The sequence below is a fragment of the Rutilus rutilus genome (genome assembly GCF_951802725.1).
Source record: "Rutilus rutilus genome assembly, chromosome: 9".
NCBI lineage: Eukaryota > Metazoa > Chordata > Actinopteri > Cypriniformes > Leuciscidae > Rutilus > Rutilus rutilus.
Genome location: NC_140223.1, coordinates 34,096,802 through 34,122,734, shown reverse-complemented (window position 1 = coordinate 34,122,734; position 25,933 = coordinate 34,096,802). Strand labels below are relative to the sequence as shown.

The 25,933-nt window shown below is 39.9% G+C and overlaps 1 protein-coding gene across 1 annotated transcript in view; it reads right to left on the bottom strand.

The window, feature by feature from the left end:
• LOC311297389 (interferon-induced GTP-binding protein Mx1-like) overlaps positions 1–21,548 on the bottom strand; it is a gene marked incomplete at its 5' end in the record, with an annotated part of 35,551 nt that extends 14,003 nt beyond the window's left edge. The window contains 2 exons of the mRNA XM_084419634.1: positions 13,792–13,989; positions 21,341–21,548. Coding sequence (XP_084275760.1) covers positions 13,792–13,989; positions 21,341–21,548 — 406 coding nt within the window. The remainder of the gene's footprint in view (positions 1–13,791; positions 13,990–21,340) is intronic.
• Positions 21,549–25,933: the final 4,385 nt, after the last annotated feature.

Sequence of the window (25,933 nt, the reverse complement as noted above, 5' to 3'; positions counted from 1 at the left end):
CAAAGGAACTTATAAAAGGGACAAAATCAGGCAGGTGATGAGGAACAGGTGGGGCAAATGAAACCAATAATGAGATAACAAGGAGGGTGGGGTCAAAACAGTGACAGGAACACAAACACCACATGTGCTACACGAGACAGGACAGGCATGTGACAATTATAATAATAACTTTATTTAATATAGCTCCTTTAAAAGTTTTTTCGGCACTCTTAATACAAAACACAACGATAACGTCAAAACCGGTGACACAAATGGCAGAAGTATTCATACGGTATTCAAACGGTATGTCCAAAGATTTCGGATACAAAGATACATCACAATATATACCAGTCTCCATTACTGTTTACTATCAGCGTAAATGTTTTCTCATCTCTTTCATTTTTGTGTGAATCAAATGTGTAAAATATATCATATTCCTATTATTGAAATCATGTCTAAATTATACTCTGCTAAGAGTGGGAAAGTTAAGAGATCATGTGACTAATCAGATAACATGTAATTCGTGCCATAGGGTGCCACATCTCTGAGTCAGAAGGTCCTTCCTCAGAGGAATGGGCCAGGGAGGGACTGTTACGAGGATCATGAGTTCTGGGAACCAGGTCCGGGTGGGCCAATAGGGAGCCACCAGAAGGACCTGTTCCTCGTCCTCCCTGACTTTGCACAGTGTCTGTGCAAGTAGGCTCACTGGTGGAAATACATATGTGCGGAGGCCCCTGGGCCAGCTGTGTGCCAGTGCATCCGTGCCGAGTGTTCCCTCGGTCAGGGAGTAAAACAGCTGGCACTGGGAGGTCTCTGAGGAGGCAAACAGGTCTACCTGAGCCTCCCCGAACTCTAACGAGCGCTAACCAGGCTCGCAGAGACTGTACAAGCGGGACCAAAGGGACCCTAGGCGTACCCGGAGTGGGGCAGCGAGGTGGAACACAGGGACGCAGCTCGGGAGGCTCTCTCTGGGAGGTGGCCCGTAGCGGAGTCTGAGTGTGCTGAGCAACACTTACCTGGTTCCACGGGGCAGGAGGTGCAGGAGGCGGCTTGGTTGTGTTCTCGAAACTCCCACTGCTGCCCACTGGCGAGAAGAGGCGGATGAGAGTGGTGAGGATTCTCTCCTCCCACTGTTCTCCTGGCCCTCCTCAGACCCAGGGATAGAGGAACTGCTCTTTTTTTTTTTCTTTTTTTTTTGAGAGAGAGAGAGAGAGAGCGAGAATTTAGGTACCACTGTGACTCCAGTGGTGGAAAAGAATTTTGACTCAAAAGATTTGTTTCCCGGCCCTCCACCGGGAGAGAGCAGCTCCACCCATCTCCGGGTCACCCATTTCAGGGGTGATTGTTTCACCAACCACTTAAACAGTGGCTGAGACGTGCAGTGTCATCCTCCTGCAGCGGACACAGTAGAGCAGGCTGTGCCGGATTTGTAATGAATTTTTTTGCAGGGGATGACACCCTTGGTGACGAGTAGACTGAGGGGCGGCCCACAAGGCACTCTGGTGGTACGTCAGGGGAAACGCTTCAATCTGCTGCTGACTGCGGAGAACTGCTGGGCCAGTACTCAACAGTGTCGCCGAAAAGGCCACCTTGTGAGATGGGAGCATCGAGAAAGTGTACTTTGACGACCTCTCGCACCTCTGCAAGGACAGCCAGGGGCGCTTCTGGACCACCAAGGTGGACATCGTCTGACCGAGGGCCTGCACTGTGACTTGAACCCTGCTCAGAATTACCCTCGTGCAGAATTTGGCACTTAGTGTTGAGCAGACCTGCAGCTGTGCCTTTACACACAAGCAGCGGCTGGCCAACAACAGAGGGGACTCAAGCTTTCCGGAGAAAGAAGAGTTGACCGGTGTGCCGACGTGGTCATGTTCCCATGCGAAAACATGAACCATCCACGAACACAGTCTCACGTTTCCCAGGCATGCGAGATAGTGATTGTGGCCGTCAGTGAGGACAGGAAATGACCGCAACCAGAAACACACTGTCATCTTTTGAAAGATGCAACTCACACCCATGTAAGCTTTTTCAGGGGAATGCTCTCCTTGGTACTGAAGCACGCAGGGGAACGGTCGCAGCGGACACAGACAGGAAATGTGCAACCCGTTGTGCGCTGTCTCTCTTCATGGCAGTCTTACCAGCCATGTAAGAGCTAGTAAGAGTAATAGCGACTGACATTAGAGGCTGCAGTCTTTAGCCTGATTGTTAGAGCGGCCGCCTCCCACACCGGAGACCCGGGGTGAGTAAGACCCAAAATGTTACTTTGGTGCCATGACCCAGATGGGAGTAAGGTTTAGGAGGCCGTGAGTGTAACGGAGGCCAGCTAGTAAGAGCTGTGCAGGTAAAACCACACTTTCCTGATCTCAAGAGGCAGTCTTTAGCCTCTTTATTAGAGCACCCGTCTCCCACGCCGGAGCCCTGGGTTGGAGGCCCACACAGAGCGGGGCAAATGCAGCCAAATACTGCAGAGCTAGACCATGCACTGCTTCATACGTAGCAAAAAGATATTATAATCAACACAGTACCTGACAGAAAGCCAGTGCAAAGACACCAAAATCAACAACTCTGGTTCAAGACAAGATTCTGGCTGCTGAGTTGTACAGATATTGTAATTTGTTTAAAGAGAATTTAGAAACTCCAGCAAGGAGTGCATCTGTCATGGCTCGTCACAATGAAGAAGAAGATGAGGATAATTTCAAACGCTTTAATAATACAAACTCAGGAACAGGAGACCAGGTTAGACTTAGACAAACAATACCGGACACTGAACTGAATACAGGCAGGAGCTAAATACACAGTGGTGATGAACACAAACGACAGGCAGCTGTGAGGAAGGTGATCAGTGTCCATGGTAACAGATTGGTGGCAGGAAAGAGACAGGGAAACACAGGTGATGAATGAAAACAACTGAAAGTCTATGAACTGAACATAATGGTGACAGCATCACAATAGCCAATATGAGAGAAAGCAAAATTATTTGTTAAATGTTTGTAAATACATGGAAAATTTGGTAACGCTTTAGATTACAGCCCGGAAAGTACTGCGTAATTAAAATGAAAGTACAGTGTAACTTTCGGTAATTACAGTGTACCTATAAAGTACTTACGTGTAAGTATAGGGGAACAATATGTAAAGTCTTGGGAATAAAGGTGTAACAACCAGGAAAATACTGCGTTATTAAAACGAAATTACAGTGTAACTTTCGGTAATTACAGTGTACCTATAAAGTGCGTACGTGTAAGTATAGGGGAATAATATGTAAAGTTTTGGGAATAAAGGGGTAACAACCAGGAAAATAACAAATTATTTAGGCAAATTATTTAGACTGTAAGTATTCCATGTAGTAACAGGGTAAGTATGACATTGCGGGCTGTAAATTAAAGTGGTGCTTCTTACCTTCTTGTTCCGTGTAGTTACAGGGTAAGTATGACATTGCGGGCTGTAAATTAAAGTGGTGTTTCTTACCCTCTTGTTTCATGTAGTTACAGGGTAAGTTTGACATTGCGGGCTGTAAATTAAAGTGGTGTTTCTTACCCTCTTGTTTCATGTAGTTACAGGGTAAGTATGACATTGCGGGCTGTAAATTAAAGTGGTGCTTCTTACCCTCTTGTTTCATGTAGTTACAGGGTAAGTACAATAAAAAACACATGTACACACACAATCTGACATCACTTGGAAAACCTTTATTTGAAAAACAACTTATTTCAAAACAGATTTACAACATATTACACTTCTTATTTATTTAATTTATTTAATTTATTATCATTTTTTTAAATCAACTTTTCATTTCAAATTCTAAAGTCCTGACAGAAAGTAGCATGTTTTGTCCTTTTTTGTTTCTCTTGCATGGCTTCCTCCTCCTCTTGGTCCTCCTCTTTTTCTATCGTTCCACTGATTATTAGCCTAATCTTAAGGAGTCTTTTTCTATTCTGTATTATGTATTAAAAGAAAATACAGTACACCCAGAAACAGACATGGGGACTTGTGACTTGGTGACTTGGACTCGAGTCGACTCGAGTCGCTATTTTTATGACTTGTGACTTGACTTGACAAAAAATAAAATACTTGAGACTTGACTCGGACTTGGAAGTTAAAGACTTGGGACTTGACTTGACTTGAGACACGATGACTTGAATGACTTGAGTGTTAATCACATAATTTTTTCAGTTTGAATATAAAATATATAAATTATTTTAAAAAATAAAGTTGATTACCCAGGCTGGAGCGCAGGCTGAGAATAGCGTTGTCATGACTGGATCACTACACTATCATCAGTCGCGCCCTCTCGTAACTTGCACACCACGCCCACTTAGATCAGATATCACATCAACATGTCAGCCGGAGGGGTACTGAGGGTCATCGCTTTCGGCTTCGAGAATTATTCACAAGATGGCAAAAGACGAACAGCGCTTTGCAAGACATGCACCATTAACATCGCGGGCGCGGCCAACTCTCACGGTGCGTTTCCACTACAGCGGCAAAAGTCCGCTCAGTGCCGCTGGCAACGCTGTAACGTCTCCGCTTTGGGGTGTGTCTGTTCCGAGTGTGTTTAATAGAAGTTTTTTCAACACACGGACAGTAATCATGATCAGCGATGCACGCGATTACATTTAGAAATAGACAAGCTTTGTTTCCAAATGCCCCAAGCAAAGATCCTTTCAATTTTATAAACTTTTATAAACCCAGCCAATATAATCACAATGAACACATCCAAAATAAAATCTTTAACATATATATAACAACTGCAAAGCGTCTAATTTGTAAACAAAATGATTTACGCACTAAATCCAGCATAAAATCCGGCACAATTTGCATATTTTTAAACTCTCAAAACAGACGTCACATCCCGAACCTCACAGCAATTGGCTGCCGACCGCGTTTTTCGCTTGATATTTGCATAAAGTCGAGAACTGCCCAACCTTTTGACGCTCTCGGTCGCTCTCAACGCTTTCTCCGGTCCGCTGGCAATCCCAAAATGCACTGCGCGAGCGTGAAGCTCAACTTCCATAGGAATGAATTGAAAACGCTCGCTCCGCTCCGCTCGCAACGCGCCAGTGGAAACGCACCGTCACGCATTCACCGTGAGACACACGCGACACTGACTTTTCACACGCTCTCATTCATTTTCTCACGCACAGAAAAATCGTGACACAAGAGCAGGTTACGATATAAAAAAATCTCAGCTCTCAGATTCTGTCATTTTTATTACGAAATTCAAACAATAAATACCGTTTTGGCGCTTGTAAATGTGACGCAGATCCCTAGCGCGGCACGTGAACCGATCATCTCTAGCTAGTAAATAAACACGAATGAACAATGTTGAAAGATACAGTACAGCTGAACTTACCGAAATGTATATTCCTCATACATAATATCGACCAATCAATCAAACAAATGGGTCAATAAAACAGCTGGAGAACAATTATGTCACATAACATTTACCTCAGGAAAGCCATTTGATGACCATATAGGCTATAGCACGTTAGTTGGCTAGAAAAAGTATTTTGCTAAATATGTGTACTATATGTGTACTCCACATTCCAAGATGGCGGCGCGAGTACATCGCGAGGCTCGCGGTCTCTCCAGATTCTGTAATTTAGCAGTATTTTTCTTGCTCATTTCGGGTCTGTTCGTCCAGAACAGTTGTGCCTTAACATCGTACACCCAAGGTGAGCTTTTGGATATTGGTTTGCGAATTTCCGACAGTTTTATGGACAACCTTCGACTCCTTCCTGAGATCGCCAGATCACCCGAGGCTATGCACTCTGCCCGGCCGGGCGGAAGTGCTCGCAGGCGCCGGCGAGATCGTAAACAAAGGCGGGGGAAGCGCGGAGGACTAAGAGCTAAGCTAAAGCTAACACCACACCGGCTCTCTTTACCCAGCATTTTCCTTGCCAATGTACGGTCGCTGTTGAACAAAATGGAGGAGATTCGACTCAACATCACATACAGCAAGAGACTTTTGAACTGTAATGTTCTAATTTTCACGGAAACATGGTTAAACAGCGGAATACCGGACAACGCTATTGAGCTAGCGGGACGCCATACATTCCGGGCGGATAGAACATTACATGGCTCCGGTAAGACCAGAGGTGGTGGATTGTGCATTTACATTAACAAAGCTTGGTGCACAAACTCTGCTATTGTTGGGAGACATTGTTCAGCTAACCTTGAGTTTCTCATGGTTAAATGTAGACCGTTTTATCTACCGCGGGAGTTCACTTCCACTATTATAACTGCAGCCTATATTCCCCCGGATGCTGATGCCAAGTTTGCTATGAAAGAACTTCACGCAGCCATCAGTAAACAACAGACCGTTCACCCGGAAGCTGCGTTTATTGTTGCGGGTGATTTTAATCATTCAAACTTAAAGTCAGTGCTACCGAAATTTCACCAGCATGTTTCCTGTCACACCAGAGGAAACAAAACCTTAGACCATGTTTACACAAACATGGCTGAAGCTTACGTCGCGACACCCCTCCCCCACTTGGGACAGTCAGATCACCTTTCTTTGTTCCTCACCCCCAAATATGCACCTCTGATCAATCGCGTGAAGCCATCAGTGAAGACCATCAAGGTGTGGCCTGCGGGGGCAGATTTCTCACTCCAGGAAAGGTTTCTACACACAGACTGGAGTATGTTTGCTTCTCAAGCCACCAGTGGCTCTCACACGGACATTGACTGCTACACCTCCTCTGTACTGGATTATATTAATACCACCATTGACAGTGTTACAACCCAGAAGCAGATCACCACATACCCAAATCAGAAGCCATGGATGAACAGGGAAGTGCGACTCCTATTGAAGACACGCAATACTGCCTTCAGATCAGGAGATGCACAAGCCTATAGCACATCCAGAGCAAATCTGAAAAGGGGCATCAAAGAGGCCAAGCACTGCTACAAGCTTAAGATAGAGGGACACTTTTCCAACGCTGACCCTCGGCGCATGTGGCAGGGCATTCAGGCCATCAGTGACTACAAACCCTCTCACTCCACCCCCGCAGCCACTGATGTCAACTTCCTGAACGAGCTAAATGACTTTTATGCTCGCTTTGAAAGAGACAACAGAGAAACTGCCACCAAGCTCAAATCCTCAGCTGACCACCCACCGATCACACTCTCCTCCACAGATGTCTGCAATGCACTGAGCCGGATCAGCGCGCACAAGGCTGCTGGACCAGACAACATCCCTGGACGCGTACTCAGGGCATGTGCGGAGCAGCTCGCTGGGGTTTTTACAGACATTTTCAACCTGTCTCTTGCCCAAGCAACTGTACCAACATGCTTTAAATGCACTTCCATTGTGCCAGTGCCAAAACACTCCAGCCCGAAGTGCCTTAATGACTACCGCCCTGTAGCACTCACACCCATCGTAATGAAGTGCTTTGAGCGGCTGGTCCTGGCACACCTAAAAGACTCTCTACCATCCACATTGGACTCACACCAGTTTGCCTACCGTAGCAATAGGAGCACAGAGGATGCAGTCTCCATGGCACTGCACTCTGTGCTCACACATCTGGACAATAAGAACACTTATGCACGCATGCTGTTTGTTGACTTCAGCTCAGCATTCAACACTGTCATCCCAACTAAGTTAATAGCCAAACTTGGAGACCTGGGCTTCAACACCTCCATGTGCAACTGGATTTTGGACTTCTTGACCAACAGACCCCAGAATGTTCGATCAGGCTCCAACTGCTCCACATCCATCACACTCAACACTGGTGTACCACAGGGCTGTGTGCTAAGCCCGTTCCTCTACTCCCTCTTCACCTCCGACTGCAAGCCTGTGTACGGATCTAATTCCATCGTCAAGTTTGCGGACGACACTACGGTGATTGGTCTCATCAGCAACAACGATGAGACTGCCTATAGGGAGGAGATCAAGCACCTGGCCACATGGTGCACCGAAAATAACCAGCTCCTCAACACCACCAAAACGAAGGAGCTCATCGTGGACTTCAGGAAAGTGTCAAGAGGCACACACGACACCATCCACATCAATGGAATGGCTGTTGAGCGTGTCTCCAGTTTCAAGTTCCTGGGGACCCACATCTCGGCGGACATGACCTGGACAACCAACACCTCCAGCCTGGTCAAGAAGGCTCACCAGCGCCTCTTCTTCCTGAGGACACTGAGGAAGAATCAGCTTTCCTCCACTATCCTGGTGAACTTCTATCGCTGTGCAATAGAAAGCATCCTGACCAACTGTGCTACAGTGTGGTATGGGAGCTGTTCTGTTGCAGAGCGCAAGGCACTGCAGCGGGTGGTGAAAACCGCCCAGCGCATCACTGGGACTCCACTACCTGCCATCGAGCACATCCAGAGGAAACGCTGTCTGCATCGAGCTCGCAGCATCCTTAAGGACTCCTCTCACCCAGCCCACAGACTGTTTTCTCTCCTGCCTTCCGGCAGGCGTTTCAGGTGCCTCCGGACCAGGACCAGCAGACTAAAGAACAGTTTTTTCCCCAGAGCTGTCTCTTTATTAAACTCTAACCCTCATTGATCCCACTCCCCTTATATACTGATTGACTCTCCTCTCCCTCCTCACACCTGCCTCCATTTTGTTATTTGCAATACTATAATGTTCATTTGCACTGCTGACTGTTATTACAGTAACAACTGTTTACATATGCATCTTGCACTACTACCTTGACTGGAATATGCTCATTTGCACTGCCGACTGTTTATTTACAGTACCGACTGTTATATATACATTGCAATATCGTACCTTAACTGTAATATGCAATTACTTTCCACTGCACTCACTCGGATAGCTTCTGTCCAAACTTTATTTGCACTACTTTAAATCCATTGTTATACTGCTCATTAGCCTAACTTATACATATATCTATTTGTAAAATTCTGTTTATAGTAATATCCATCTGTATATTATGCTCACATTCTGTTTATAGTAACAGCCATCTGTATATATATTCATAGTACATATCTATCTGTAAAATTATGTTTATAGTAACAGCCATCTGTATATTATATTCAGTACATATCTATCTGTAAACATTCTGTTTATAGTAATAGCCATCTGTATATTATTATATTCAGTACATATCTAGCTGTAAATTCTGTTCACAGTAATAGTTATCTGTATATTATATTCATAGGACAATCTATCTGTAAATTTTTGTTTATAATAGTATTCAACTCTATATTTATTCAGTACATATCCATGTTCTGCACTTATGGAACCACTGTATATCCTGCACTTGCTGCTATTGCACTTCTGGTTAGACCTAAACTGCATTTCGTTGCCTTGTACCTGTACTTGTGTAATGACAATAAAGTTGAATCTAATCTAATCTAATCTAATCTAATATTACATATTTATTATATTTTTACTTATCATTAAATAAAGTTGTTATTGTAATAAAAAACGCATTATATCTCAGTGTATGATTACAGGCTGCATTAGGTGAGTTGTTTTTTTCTTGAGAAAAATTAGTGCCTATCTTGTGTAGCCTATACCTAATATTTATCCAAATGAGTCAATATTAAGTCAGATCACAATAATTGAATTGAAATAATAAAAAAGCGTAGCTTACCAGAAATTGTACCATGTAAACATTGTAACATGTTGTCACTAAACCGAATACAATTCAGTTTAGTTACTAAAATGTTTTGACTATTACAATACACTTATTGTAAACACAGTTTACGTACAACATTAAACTTTGTTACATTTTAAACACTGTTGGCAGAAGTGAAAAATAATTAATTTTATGAAGTTACAATTTTGCTTGATTCCATGATGTATTTTACTGAACATGAGTATTTACAATGCAAATCCAAATTATTGTAATTTATTGACAGTAACTGATATCTTGTCTTATCACTTTATTAAGATCAGATTCTGCAGGTAAAATTACAATAATAAGGTGACTTGACTTGGACTTGACTTGACCTACTACAGGACTTGACTTGACTTGACTTGACATAGCCTGTGACTTGACTTGACTTGACTTGCCCAAGAAAAAAATACTTGGGACTTACTTGAGACTTGAAGGTTAAGACTTGAGACTTACTTGAGACTTGCATATGTATGACTTGGTCCCATCTCTGCCCAGAAATGTTCTCATAATACTCATCTTTTCGCTACCGACCAACTTTCACCAGCGAGTGCATGAGAGTCGGCTTCATAGGGGCGGCTTGAATGGCTTCGCGTTTGGTGAAGCTTTCAGCGTTCATTGCATTCTCGCGGGAGTTTGATGTGAAACGTGCACGAGAACTGGTGTCTCTGTTCTTCTGCATGGTTTGTTTTTCATTATTATTATCTGATATTGTTTGTATTTTGTTGTGAGCCATAATAAAAACATTTAAAAAAATAATAATTCAACATTGGTTTTTCGGTGCGCTTACGTCACGCTTTAAGCCTCTGTTATACTCCAGTTTGGACGCGTACACGACAGCTGCGCAGCTCGGACGCGGACAACTTGTATTTATACTTTCTCTCAACCCTCTCATGAACGCGCAGGTGACAGTTGGTCGGAAGCGATAGTCAACAGTTTAAAAATGTAAAATATTTGGTATTTTTCTTACAAACGCTTATCGTTTCACTTCAGAAGAAGAGGAACAAGAGGAGGAGGAAACCAAGCAAGAGAAACAAAGTGCTGTAAATCCGTTTTGAAATAAGTTGTTTTTCAAATAAAGTTTTCCGAGTGATATCAGATTGTGTGTGTACATGTGTTTTTATTGTACTTACCCTGTAACTACATGAAACAAGAGGGTAAGAAGCCCCACTTTAATTTACAGCCCGCAATGTCATACTTACCCTGTAACTACATGAAACAAGAGGGTAAGAAACACCACTTTAATTTACAGCCCGCAATGTCATACTTACCCTGTAACTACATGAAACAAGAGGGTAAGAAGCACCACTTTAATTTACAGCCCGCAATGTCATACTTACCCTGTAACTACACGGAACAAGAGGGTAAGAAACACCACTTTAATTTACAGCCCGCAATGTCATACTTACCCTGTAACTACACGGAACAAGAGGGTAAGAAACACCACTTTAATTTACAGCCCGCAATGTCATACTTACCCCGTAACTACATGAAACAAGAGGGTAAGAAGCACCACTTTAATTTACAGCCCGCAATGTCATACTTACCCTGTAACTACATGGAACAAGAGTATATTTTCCCAGCATTTAAAAAAAAAAAAAAGTTGCAATAGTTTTACTTGCCTTGAAACTTAATCAGTGCACCTTTGCAATAATAACAAATTAGCCTACTTTATAAATGCACTGATATGTACCCCGTGATTTAAAAAAAGCCTTTATGTATTTTTGTACACTATTATTACAAAAAGGTGCAGTGTATGTACTCGCTAAATTGCTCCCATAAGATTCTAAAATACTTAGTCTAAATAATTTGCCTAAATAATTTGTTATTTTCCTGGTTGTTACCCCTTTATTCCCAAAACTTTACATATTGTTCCCCTATACTTACACGTAAGTACTTTATAGGTACACTGTAATTACCGAAAGTTACACTGTAATTTCGTTTTAATAACGCAGTATTTTCCTGGTTGTTACCCCTTTATTCCCAAGACTTTACATATTGTTCCCCTATACTTACACGTAAGTACTTTATAGGTACACTGTAATTACCGAAAGTTACACTGTACTTTCATTTTAATTACGCAGTACTTTCCGGGCTGTAATCTAAAGCGTTACCGAAAATTTTTACGCTAACCTTAGATATCAATTGTTTTCATACACGCCAAAGATAGAATATTTCACTTTTTATTACAAATATAGTCATTGTAATGTGTAAATCATCTCTACTGAAGTGTTAAAATTTCTATACATTATTTATTTTAATTTATAGAAAATCAGTTAATATAAAGATTTTTAATACAAAGTATTTTTTCACAATAACTTTTTTATTGTATTTTCATGCCATGACTGTGGGTTCAAAAATATTTATGAAGTACATATATTCTATATTTTGTTTTTGTATCTTGCGAAGTATGAAATGACAGCTTTTAGTGAAACTGTGAATAAATAATCAAATCAAATATAGACCTTTTATATGGTAGCTGCTAAACACCCCCAAGCCTAAACCTAACTGTAACTGTACCCTTTCGATAAAATTAAAAGGTATAGTTTCATAATTAAAATACTTTTATAGGTGGGAAAAACAAACAAAAAGTAAAGTAAAGGACGTGTAGTTCTAATGTCTTTAACAATATCAGTGGGAGGGGCTCTGATGACTTTCCCTAAACTTTCTCCTAAAGTGTATACGACTGCACCCGACCTTAACCCAAACATAACAGTATGGGCTGCATTTATGATACCTCAGTAAGTCCTTATACAGCTTTAATGTTATGATCACTAATTGTATTACAGTCCATCTCATTTTGTGTTCTATTAATAAAATAAAATAAAAGACAGGTGTGAAATGACACAAGGTTGGGCAAACGACAACAATATTTTAATTTCTGTGTGAACTATCACTTTATTGTTGCTCCTGAAAACCAGTATCACATTTTTATATATGAAATTTTGGGATATTTGTAAGCCATTAAAGCCAAACTAAACTTAAACTTCAAACCATTATGGCAAAATTCACTTTACAGGGTGTATGAACATAAATGTGTGTCTATGTACACAGCCATCTTATAATTTTAATCCCCATGAATAATAAACAGTGTCTCAGAACAAGCCTTCACTTTGTACAAGCCCCGTCCATGACTTTTGACGGACTCTGTCCTATTAGCATAGATCCCCCCGATTGTACTAACAATGGATAAAAGCAAGATGACAACATAAGTTATAACCGTAATTAAACTAAACTATACCTGTTCTATATCCATGCAGCATATATTCTTTGGCTTTGTGGGCATTATTGTCCAACTCCGATTCGAACTGAACATCGCTACTGAGAGTTTCTGACATTTTCATTGCGTGAGATTGTCCTGTCACTTGAGCATGCATGAGCTCTTGAAGCTCCACTCTCTTCTTTAAAGAGGCTGGGAGCACCAGCTCATTTGCATTTAAAGGGACCAAAAAGTGTCCATTTTAACATGCTATAAAAATGATCTGTGGGGTATGTTGAGCTACAACTTCACATACACACTCTGGGGACATCAGATACTTATTTTACATCTTGTAAAAAGGGGCATAATAGGTCCCCTTTAATTATATTTAAAATAATAATTATAAACTTAATTTTCCCCAATCCCCCCAAGTGCCCTTTTTTTGGCTTGTGCCACTGTCCTGCATAATTTATATGCACGACCCTGATTAAAATTATAATTATGTATTTTAACAACACAGAAAGGTCAGAGGAAATAAAAAAAAAAGTTAATTCAGTTTAACTGTTTTCAATACACATTGTAATGCTTCATTAAAAAACAAAACAAAAACGGAAACTGTGCAAACTGACAGAAAATATGCAATTTTCATTGTTTCAAATAAACTGTTAGAAAATTTTTAAACCAACATAAAGCCTGTGTTTTGTCTCAGGCAGTTTTCAATAAAATCTTTAAAACATAATTGCTGTTGTCTCCTTTAAGTGAAATTGCTTGTTTAATTTTTTATGCTTGTTTTTATTTTTTATATATAATTATTTTATAAATAAAATAACATTTTAAATAATTGTAACAAATTACTATTATTATTATTATTATTAATATTAAAGCTCATTGGACCCATCAGCTATAAACAAATGTAAATTAGTTTCATTTTAACATGGCACATGGCAATAACATATTGCACCACTGCACATAATTCCAGTCATTCTCTTTTAGTTGCAAGGAGCTGAAGTAATTTCAGAGTCTTACCACTTCCTCGAGGTAAAGCCACCCCAGAGAGAGCCTCCAAAACAGAACTCTTTCCAGAACTCTGATCTCCCACCACTGCAATGGATGGCAGATCTATATCCTTATCAATGGCGATCATCCTCAGAGAGTCGATCAACTCAATCAAAGGCTGAACAGACTCCATGAAATGACTGTGGAATGCTCCATGAGTTTGTGAGTCTGAAAATGAGCTTTATAATAAAAACATCAAACAGAGATATTATTTAGATCTTCTTTAGATGATCAATTCGATTATTTAAATTGTTTTTTTTTTCTGAGCTTAAATTTTTCAAACCAATAAACACCACCACCACATCTGTTGTATTGTGTTTAACAGCATTCTGTGGTCAAACTTACTTGATGAAAATTACATTTTCATAAGACTAATTTTAAAGTTGTAAAATATATACACAAAATTACATATTTTCATGTTTAATTTGCAACTAAGAACAGTCAAATCTATACAAAAAAATTAAGCTGAATACTGTACCTCCCTTCGTCTTGGGAATCATAGTCTTTAAATTTGTCTGGATGATCCATAGTTTGTCTGAAAATGAATTAAGAATTCTAAGCTGATATTACTGAAATAATTAGAAAGAATGATTAGGTGTCTGCAATAAGCCAAAATAACATGTCAAGTCTTGGAAGCCATGTTCAATGCAGTACTTTCACTTAACCCAAAAAGAAATGTAAAAGAAAGAAACTGTTGTCTCCTTACCTTACACTTGCGTTGTGTGGAATAACAGTTTAACATCTGAAAGGTATATGAGGGTTGTGTTTCATACTGTTATTTATTAACAGAATGAAAACCAATAAATCTAAAGTCGTAAGGAACTGGATATGACTCATGACTTGGCTGAATTGTCATAGACATTATCTGTAGACACAGACAGGTTCAATCAGAACTCATTAAAAGATAAATTATTAGTTTCGTTTGTCCTTATCATGTTTATCAGGCAGTTACTATGGCTGTCAATAAAACAGTAAAGATAATTTTCAGTTTTGTTTTGCTTTCTTTTGTAATTTCGGTAACATTTTTGAATACTGTTCCTTCATTAATGAATAACTACACAGGAACAAATGAGTAATGCACTGTTTTTTATTTATGTAGTTTTTTATTTTTTTATTGCACATTTGACAATATACATTGGAGGCAAACTTTTCTGACATTTATCTGCGAAAGACACACTTGCATTATAACTCAAAAACAGGAATAAAGTGTGACTTATGCTTATTAATTATGCACTTTTCCAAACATAACATTTGGTCTGAAAACAAAAGAAGATTAGTATTTTGTATTGCCTCACATACATGTTGACCTTTTTGTGATTGCATGTCAACAAAAACACAATAAAAAAATATATATATAATTTATAAATAAAAACTATATACAAATGGTATATACAAGTGGATAAAATCTCGTATAGTGCTTAATTTACACAAAACCACAAACAAACTACAACACAAACTACAGTTTGTTTCAATCCTCTCTCTCCTGTTGTCCCTTCCCAACCCTGTGTCGTCTGCCCTCGCTGCTCAGACCTCAGACCAGATCCAGTCTTATTGCTCTTATATTCTCAATCCACTTAGACCATAGACCAATACATTTCTCCTTTTCTAATCTTAAGGTCATAGTGAGTCTCTCCATTATATATATTTGGTATATAGTGTACTGTACCATTCCTCAGTGCCCGGTAGGTCTGGTTGAAGCCATTTTCTTGTCAGGGCCTTTCTGGCTGACAATAACAGAATCCTAAACAGGTTCTTATCTGCAGTTGAAGTCAGATTTGGGGGTTTCCAGACCTAGGTACATGTGTAAGAAATCAAAAGGGATATTGGTTTGGAAAATATTCTCTAACCATCTGTGTACCTCTTGCCAAAAGGGCACAGCCTTTGGGCAGGCCCAGAATATATGATAATGATTAGCGTCGCTGACGCCACACAGTCTCCAGCAGAGCTTTCTGAACAGGGGTAATAAAAAATCTCATTATGTTTTTCATTAAGTTAGCGAGTAAGTTGTCTTCCACTGCATTTTACACATTACTTCCCAGTCATTCTCATCTATTGCTGTGCTTATTTCCTTTTCCCACTTCTTTTTGACGTATTGCGTGTTTATTGGTTTGCTTTCTTGGAGACCTTGGTACAGCCTTGTTATGATTTTTGTAATGGTATTCACAATATAAGCTAACCGGAATATATTCAGAATGATGCCGTCCCTTCTGTCTGGGGTTCCCCTTGTAATTTCCTCATATCTATTTTTCATTTGCAGATACCGACAGAAGTCTTGATTTACCAGACCATGTTTCACCTTGAGAGTTTGAGTCTTTTAGTTGTCCATTATTTGTAAATGTAAAGTAAGAGGTGAGGCCTTTCTCTGCCCACTCATGGAATCTTTTATCATGTCTATTGGGTACAAATTCCGTGTCATAAGCACACCATCTTAACATCGCCACTGCCTTGGTTAGTTTATTATTTTTACAAACTTGATGCCAGATCTTAAAAGTTAGTTTTATCCACAGATTATCTTTATCTGTTAGGTGAGCGAGTAGTCTCTTATCTGCTACCATGGCTTGTATTGGAGGGCCATTAGTGGAAGCCTCCTGTTGATAAAGGAGGCCTGGCATTGCCATGTCTAAGAGATTATTATGAGATTAGTGGTAGCCTCCTCTATGTCTTTCCATCTTGCTGTAAAAGTTGGGTTGCATAGGCATACTAGGGGTCTTAACTGGGCAGCGTAATAATAATCTCTTAGACATGGCAGTGCCAGGCCTCCTTTATCTTTTGTGAGTTTTAACATGTTGTATTTTATCCCTGGGTTTTTCCCCTGCCATATAAAGCGATAAATTATTTTATCCCATTCAACAAATTGTTGTTTAGTAACTTCAATAGGGAGGGTTTGGAAAAGGCATAAGAGGTGTGGCAAAACGCTAATCTTTACTGATTCAATTCTGTTTATTAACCCTAGAGAAGGGATAAGACTCCATCTTGATAGATCAGACTTAAAGGGATAGTTCACTTTGAAATTAAATTTTGGTATGTTTTAGCTTACCTCAAGGGCATCCAAGATGTAGGTGTCTTTTTTTCCGCAGTAGTTTCAATTTTGATATTTTTAGGTCAAACCGTTCTTGTCTGTCAGTCATTTAATGCAGGTCTACGGTCACTGTCTCAAAACACAAGCACAGAGTCCAAATTAAAACAATTCCCCATCGTCCAAATTAAACAATTCCCCATCGTAAGTACACATTGATGGCCTAAGACACGAAACGAGCGGTTTGTGTGAGAAAACGAACAGTATTTATATCGTTTTTACCTCTTATACACAGCCACGTCCAAGTGATCTGAGGGCGCGCGCGCATCCTGGTGTGTGACGTGTACGCAGACTGGTGCATAGATATATACACTAGATGTCGCCTTAAAGACATTCATTCCAATGAACTGCCGTAGACAAGGCGACATCTAGTGTATATATCTATGCACCAGTCTGCGTACACGTCAGATCAGATCACTTGGACGTGGCTGTGTATAAGAGGTAAAAACGATATAAATACTGTTCGTTTTCTCACACAAACCGCTCGTTTCGTGTCTTAGGCCATCAATGTGTACTTACGATGGGGAATTGTTTTAATTTGGACTCTGTGCATGCTCTTTGAGACAGTGACCATAGACCTGCATTATATGACTGACAGACAAGAACGGTTTGACCTAAAAATATCAAAATTGAAACTACTGCGGAAAAAAAGACACCTACATCTTGGATGCCCTTCAGGTAAGCTAAAACATACCAAAATTTAATTTCAAAGTGAACTATCCCTTTAATTTTTTTTATTTAATTTAAGTTTGAATAGTGCTGTAGTGTCTCTACATAAAATTACCCCAAGATATTTAATCGAATTCTGGCCCCATTTAAGATTATATATATATATATATATATATATATATAGTAGTTCTCTAGGCGGTTCAAAGTTAATGGTCAAAACCTGGGTTTTTTGAATATTTAATTTATGTCCTGAGAATAACCCAAATTCTCCAAGTGTGGACATCAGCCTCTGTAACGATTCCTTTGGCTGGCCTAAATAAATCAAGATATCATCGGCAAATAGAGATAGTTTTTGGTCCCCTCCTTGCATATTTATTCCTTTAATGAGATCTTGTGTTATGGTTTAGAAGGAGAGAACCCAATCGCAGACCATTTGCAGACATCTCAAGGGTTTATTACAGAAAAACAGGGAAAACAAAACCCACGAGGGGGCAAAACAAGACAGAGTAGATATTAGACAAATAAGACTAGACTAGACTAGGACTCAGACTCAGACAATAAACTAACAGCTAAGACAGGTTCAACTCTTCACAAGACTTTCAACAGGTTACTCACGGTAGGTATCACATTGATTGAATGACACAATGAATGACAATGAACCGGCACAAGACAGCAGACAAGAGGGGATTAAATAGGGAACTAATAAGGGAAACAGGTGAAGCAATAATGACAAAACGAGGATAACAAGGGGGCGGGGCGGGGCTGGGTGACGAGACAACACAAGCACATGGCCCAAACAAATGGCCATGTGCTTACACATAAAACATGGGCCTGTCATGATCCTGCCTCAAGACCAGGGAAAATCAGAGACAAGAAGGCAGAATCATGACATCTTGTCTCATCTTGTCTTATATACTGGGCGAGTGGTTCTATAAACAGAGCAAATAAGGTTTGGGAGAGAGGGCACCCTTGTCTACAGGATCTTTCTAATGTAAATGGTTTTGACAAGGTGCCATTTATTTTTATTCAAGCTGTTGGTTTATTGTAAATTGATTGGGTCGCCTTGATAATGGTTTCATGAAAACCAAACTTAGTTAAAACTTGATAAATAAATGACCACCTCACGGAGTCAAAAGCTTTCTCTGCGTCCAATCCTATCAACATTGCTTCTATGTTATTATTTTGGATGTGTTGTATGACATGCAGGGTCCGTCTAATACTGTCCTGGGTCTGCCTCTGGTGAATAAACCCCGTCTGGTCTGTTTTTATAAGATTAGGCATAATATTGTCGAGTCGTTTGGCTATTAATGAAGTGTAAATTTGGTAGTTTAAATTTAGTATTGACCACAGTCCGTTTTGTCTTTACCTTCTTTTTGTATGACCGTAATTGTTTCTTCTTTCCATGAGGGGGGGATCTCTCCCCCTTTGAGGGCCCAGTCACAGACTGCTCATAGCCTTGAAGTTAGTTGTTCTCTAAACATCTTATAATATTCGGATGTGAAGCCATCTGTGCCTGGGCTCTTATGAGCTTTTAGCCTACTTATTGCTGCGTTAATTTTGTTATCTGTAATTTCCTTTAATAGATTGCTGTTTTCTTGTTCAGTCACTTTTGGCAGGTTCACTGAGTCCAATCATTTTTCCACCAGATTATCATTATCCAACTATGGCTGGGAGTATAGGTCTTTATAATAAGTTTCAAGGCTCTGTTGTATTTTTTCCACCTCATGGTGTATTAAGCCAGTTTTCGGATGTTTAATCTTGTAAACTGTGCTGTCAGTTTGTTGTTTTCTTAATTTAAATGCCAGCCATTTTGTAGATCTACCCCATACCTCATAATATCCTTGCTTTAAAAATAACAACGTTTTCTGAGTTTCTTCAGTATAAATTGTCAATTTCGTTTTGTAATCTTTTTATTTCCAATTTCTTATTATTGTCTAAAGAGCTTTTGTGCTACCTTTGTAACTCCTTAAGATTGGTCTGTAACTTTTCAAGTTTCTCTTTTCTTTGTTGTTTTTTTTTTAACAGGGCGGTGTAGGCAATTACTTTCCCCCTTATTACTGCTTTATATGCATCCCACAAAATGGATGGAGTAATTGTCGTTTCTTCTCCATTGTCGTTTTCATTCAAATATAAATCAATTTCAGTTCTTAGTTGTTCTTTAATTTGAGGATCATTTAATATACTTGAATTGAGTCTCCAGATTGTTGATTTAGGTTTATTATTAGTGTAGATGGATAAATGTACAGGAAAATGGTCCAATAAATCAATTGTGCCAATGTTGCATGTTTTAATTCTGTGTCTGTCTTTACTAAAGGTAAAAAAGTAATATTCTAGAGTACGTGGAGTGCGGTGCAGAATAATGCGTGTAGTCTCGACCAGAGGGGTAGAAGTCTCTCCAGATATCCAATAATTTCAGTTTCGGTCATGATACAGTTTATCTTTCTGGTGAGTGATTTTTGTTGTAGTAAATTTGTACATGAACTATCTAGTTTAGATAATCTCATATTCATATCACCTCCACATATCAACATTCCCTGGGTTTCTGACGTCATCATTTCAAATAACTGTTTGTAAAATACCCAGTCGCTCCCAGGTGGTGCATATATGTTAAGAATAGTGACCAGTAAGCCATCAATTCTCCCCTTGACTAGTATGCATCGACGATCTTTATCTTTCTTTTCAGATAAGTGCTCATAGCGGGTTTGGTGCGGAATTAGGATTGCCACCCCCCTTCGATGTCCTGACTTGTAAGATGATGAGAAAACATACTTATATGGACCTCTCTTTAATTTTTTGTGCTCCTCGTCCGATAAGTGTGTCTCCTGGAGCAGGGCTACATGAGCCTTTTCCTTTTTCAATTTAGCCAATATTTTGGTTCTCTTTTGTGGATTAACCACCCCATTTACATTGAAGGAGAGAATATTTAATAATTGATTAGTGTCTGTCATTATTATTAAGGTAAGACATGTTTTCAGACCCAGTATTTCCATTTGTACCAAGAACAGATTTTAAGCTGCAGAACGGCAGCAAACCAAAAACACATAGTTGAACAAGTAAAATAGCAAATACTTGAAAACATACAAACTGAAATGACTCCCATTGGTGGGGTTATCATGATATAACCCTGTTAGACCTGATGTAGTACAGTCTCTAGGAGGGTAAGCCCCCCAGTTAGGGGTGGGCCCTCTGCTGAAGCGTCCTTGTCGCTCAGTTCCCACATTCTTTCGTGTGGAGTAAATAAATAAACATTTCCCGGCGTCAAATCAAAATAGGCAGCCATTTTTTGTATACTAAAACCATCTGCTCTTTGATAATTTCTTGCAGAATTCCTCGTGTGTAACCAACACTAGAACAAAATTTAACTAAAGCACTTAAAAGTACCTGAAGCTGTTCGTTTCACATTTGTGCATTTTTCTTTCATACTCCCCTGTCACTTTAGGCTGGCTCCCTTCGAAACTGCTCAAGTCTATCTTTAGTCGACGGTCCTGCTCGTGTTGTGCGCTCTCCTCCTCGTCGCTGCTCTCTCCGGTTCCCGTTACTCACGGACCACATTAGTCTCTTTAACTGTTCCATCAGCATTGCAGGTGGTTTAATGACAGTGATGGGTAGTCCCTTCTCAGACATTTCTTTCGTTGCTTCCTCGGCCGTGTTATAAACTCGTGTTCCATCCGGGTAAAACACTTTTTTCTTTTAGTATCTTCTTAGCCTCTGCGTATGACTGTCTTTGTCTAAGCACGTTGGGTGCGTAATCGTTATCCAAGTTTATTTGTTTACCTTTCCAGTTAAACCCTTTCTTCTGCCACGCTTTTCTAAGGACCTCTTCTTTAGTCCTGTAGCTCAGAGAGCAGCCAACGATGGACCGCGGCGGGGCTCTGTCTGGTAGGGCCGGGGCGAGCGCGCGGTGTTCCCGTTCTATCTGGAGATTCAAGGTCGGGGGGAGCTGCAGATTTTCTTTTAGCACGTTTTCAATAAAGTCTATCATTGAGGGTACATTTTTTTCCTCACCTTCAGGAATGGAGTAGATTCTTATGTTATTTCGCCTCGAGCGTCCTTCTTGGTCAGTTAGTTGCGTTTTGAGTCTGGACTGAATTTTAAACAGCTCTGTCATGATATCTTCCACCAAATGCACTCGCTCCTCAGTGTCGAGTATACGGCTTTCCACATACACGAGTCTTGCATTGGTAGTGTTTATTTCCCCCTTTATTTCCTGAAGTTGTTGGGTATTATCTTTTCTAAAGTCTTTCATTTCCATGAGAATCGCTCATAGGTCAATGTTGCCCTCCTGTTCCACCCCAGCACTAGCGCGAGCTAGGTCGCTGTCTTCGTTAGTTTCAGTTTCTTTGTTCATTTAGTCTGCCTGTCTTTCACCATCGCCCTGTCCTGTACCTCCTTGTTTAGCAAATTTACGTCAAGGTTTATGAGTTTTCAGGGCTTATTAGCTAAAAATGCCGGGAGCAGCAGTTCTTATGCAGCCATCTCGTTCAGTGCACAACCGGAAGCCCAGTAATGCACTATTAACATTCTAGTAACTACAATTAACTAACAGGAAACTCTGATTAACAAATTAGTAAGTAATAGCACTCAGTTAAAACTTTTTTTTTCATACCTCCCAGAGAACTACTACAGGTTCATAATTAACATAAATTATGCATCATTTATAATAAAAGGTAATGGTAACCCAGTAGTAATGACTCAAGTGTGACTACATCCTTCTAAACTAACTACTAATTATTTGGATCAGTATTCTAAAGTGAAAAACATGATATTGACTGAAGTCATTGTAAGCTTTTGAGGTTTTTGTAAGATTTTGAATAGTAATTCCTTCCGATGGATTTGTCCTGATGGACATTAGTCATTACTAGTGTGTTCCCATGATCTTCACTTTAGAATACTGATCCAAATAATTAGTAGTTCCTTCATAAAGATGTAGTAACACTTGAGTCATCACTATCCAAAACCTTACAAAAACCTCAAAAGCTTATAATGACTTCAGTCAAAATGTTGTTGTTAAGCTTTTCACTTTAGAATACTGATCCGAATTATTAGAAGGATGTAGTAACACTTTATTCATTACTAATGGGTTACCATTACCTTATATTATAGGCCTACATTATGCATTATTAATATTATATAGTAGTTCTTAGTAGTCTTCAGTGAGGTATGAAAAATAGTAGTTGCTGATTAGCTAATAGTGAACTACCACATTCGACTGAGTGCTATTATAGTTAATCAGAGTTTCTTGTTAGTTAATACTATGTTAATAGTGCATTACTCATTTGTTCCTATGTAGTTATTCATTAATGAAGTAATAGTATTCTAAAGTGTTACCGTAATTTCTAGGTCACAGTATTCTTGTACATTCTGTTCCTTAATTACTATGTTGATTTTTTTAATGAATACTTTGTGGTGGTGTGAGTCATTTGGCAAGTTTTTATTTATTATTATTTTGTTCTAAGGACATTTTAACAAAAATATGTAGATTTTTCCCCTATGAAACTAACTCTAATACTTCCCCCAAATTAAGGCCTTTCTTAAAGAAAAGAAAATAACAAATACATTAAAGAAAAGAAAATAACAATAAAAAAACATACACAACACGATTGTTAGGTCACCAGCAAAGTCAACACCTCCTCACTACATTTCCCATCATCCTCCCTGGCCCTCACCTGCATGCACTTCCCAATCACCCAAATACTAATCACCTGCACCTGATGTTCAACAGCCATGGACTACTTAAGCACACACCTCAGTCACACACATTGTCTGTTCTCCCAAGTGGATACTAGACTGACACTTGTAACGCTACTTACCTGTTGACAGCGCCTCTTCCAAGGATTCCTATGCCTTCTCCAGCGTTCCACGATCTCCACACTATCTCCCTAGTCGTTCTCCTTCATCTCCGTGCGTTTCCCTGTCACCGTGGTTTCCTTCAACTCATCGACAACTGAGGTGTGTGCATACCATCCATTCCCTTCGGTCATTCCCCACTCAGCTATATTCCAGAAAGGACTGTGTTACTCTCATCCTCCATATCATCGCTCTGTTATATCCTGATACCTGCCTGTTTTGTCCCACTCTCTGCCACATCAATAAAACTTGTTTAACTGTTGTCCCGTTGTAAACTCTGAGTCTGCATATCGTTACAACGATACACAACCATAGTATTGACGAGACCAGACAAAACTCAAATAAAACACAAGGACCTTAATTCATAGATAAAACAAGGTAAATAATGACGAACAGGTGAACAGAATGACTAAATCAAATCAGTAACTATGGTGACAAACTAAGGAGGGGAAAACAGCAAACAAAGTCCAAACATAATAGAATCATGACAGTACGCCTCCTTCTGAAGAGGTGCGACCTCTTGCCGATAGAGGAACAAGGAGGCTTTGGTGGAGGATGGGAATCCAGGTGAGATGACAATTGACGAAACCAAGGTGGTGGGAATTATCCTCTCCAAAATCAAACCAACAGTTCAATGAGTCCAACAGAAACTCACTCACAGTGACATGAGTGTGGGGGGTGCTCCAATCAAATCTCTCGATTTCCACTAAAACCGACAATGTGGCCAGCTTACACAACTGGTCAGACATGTACTTGGGCTCAGTCGCTACTTCCCGCGATGGCTCGCCATCTGCGGTTGGCTCAGGCATCATGTCCATCTCTCGTGGTGGTGTCTGGCTGGACTCTGAGCCGGGAGAGGGGCTGGAGTGAGGTGGGCTCCTTGGGGCGGACTGTGAAATCCAGTCTATTCATCACCAGCGCCCACTCCACGTATGCAGCAAAATCCCCATGGGGACCATTCTCTGGGAGACATTCCTTCGCCTGCTCGCTCAGGCCGGTGTAGTAAAATACACTGAGCAAGTCAATGGTGCAGTCAAAGTGTGTCATGCACGCCAGGTCGAGGAAATCATGGGTGTGATGTGTAAGCTAACAGTCCTTCTGCCTTTGGCATAACAGTCTGACATCTGGCAGATCCATGGGGGTGAAGAACACAAAACAAAAACCAAACTCACAAAAAAATAAAAAAAATAAAAATCTAGGTCCGATCTTCAGTCTTCAGATATTAAGAGTGATCTCTTTAGCCAAGCATTCACATAATACATCTCATAACCTTGCACTCCAGTTATGTCAGTTATGTTATTGTTTTATTTTTTTTGTCTATTTAAATTCTATTTACAAACTCACCACACACAATAATGGTAACTGTAATTTGTTGAATGCTAATCTTTTTCTGAAAAAGATGACACCTTGCACATTCAGATAGCACATTGTTTTAGAATTGTACAGTCAAAAAATCTAAATATGTGAAAAACACCTATTTTAGCTTCAGGTTCTAAAGGGTTAATGTTATGAACAGCAGCTATGCTAATTATTTTCCATTTGCTTTTCTGTTTTATTTCAGGATGGCCATCACGCAGTGACCAGTTTGGATCCAACCTCTTATGAAGACTTCAGATGCCCAACACCTCTGAAGAGATGACTCCAACTCCTGCGAGGATTTCAGATGATGAAAACTCTGAATCAACATGCACCAATGCTAAATTTCTATATATTGTAATCATTGTTCACAATTTGAAATAATGACTTAAATGAGCTGATTGTTACTGCCTTAAATTAATACTTTGTTAGCTAACTGCATGATTTGCATACTTGGACACAGTCACCTCTGATTACTGATCACTCTAAATTGTAATGTAGACACATGCATTTTCTGTTAAGCTGCTTTGAAATGATATGTCGTCACAGTTCGTTGCAGGAAGAAGCACGACGATGAAGAGGTAGAAGTGAGGCGGGAAAACAGCAAAGTCCAAACTTAATAGAATTGTGACAATTATATATAGTTATTGTATAGAATTAAAGGTGCTGTATGTAGGATCCAGCGGCCTCTAGCAGGTGATGTTTCAGATTGCAACAACAGCGCTCGTGCTTGTGAAAAGCAATAAAGTTACAACTGTAGTCTTTCACATCAGATAACGTTAGCAAATGGTCGGCGTTAGCTGGCGAACTAATGATGTCTAACTTGAGCCAACTAAAGCACAAAATCACAATATATTTTACATGCTTTGAAGTATTGTTAGCTTACCTGTCCAAAAGGATGAAAGCCAACTCAGGGTCTGTTTTTATACCTAAAACAAAGCGGAGGTCTCTCCATAATTCAAACGCTCTGCCAATGTTGATCCGTGTTTTCGTCCTGAGTCGATCCGATTGACGTTTGGCCTGACGAGCTTCAGCAGATACATTTTTTTTTTTTTTTTTTTTTTTTTGGAGTTTGTGTTGGAGTCTGTGTTGTGCTGGAGGCAGGTCGTTTTTTGGTGTTATCAGACTCCATGTCGTTAGCTGCAGTGCCGTCGCAATAGACTG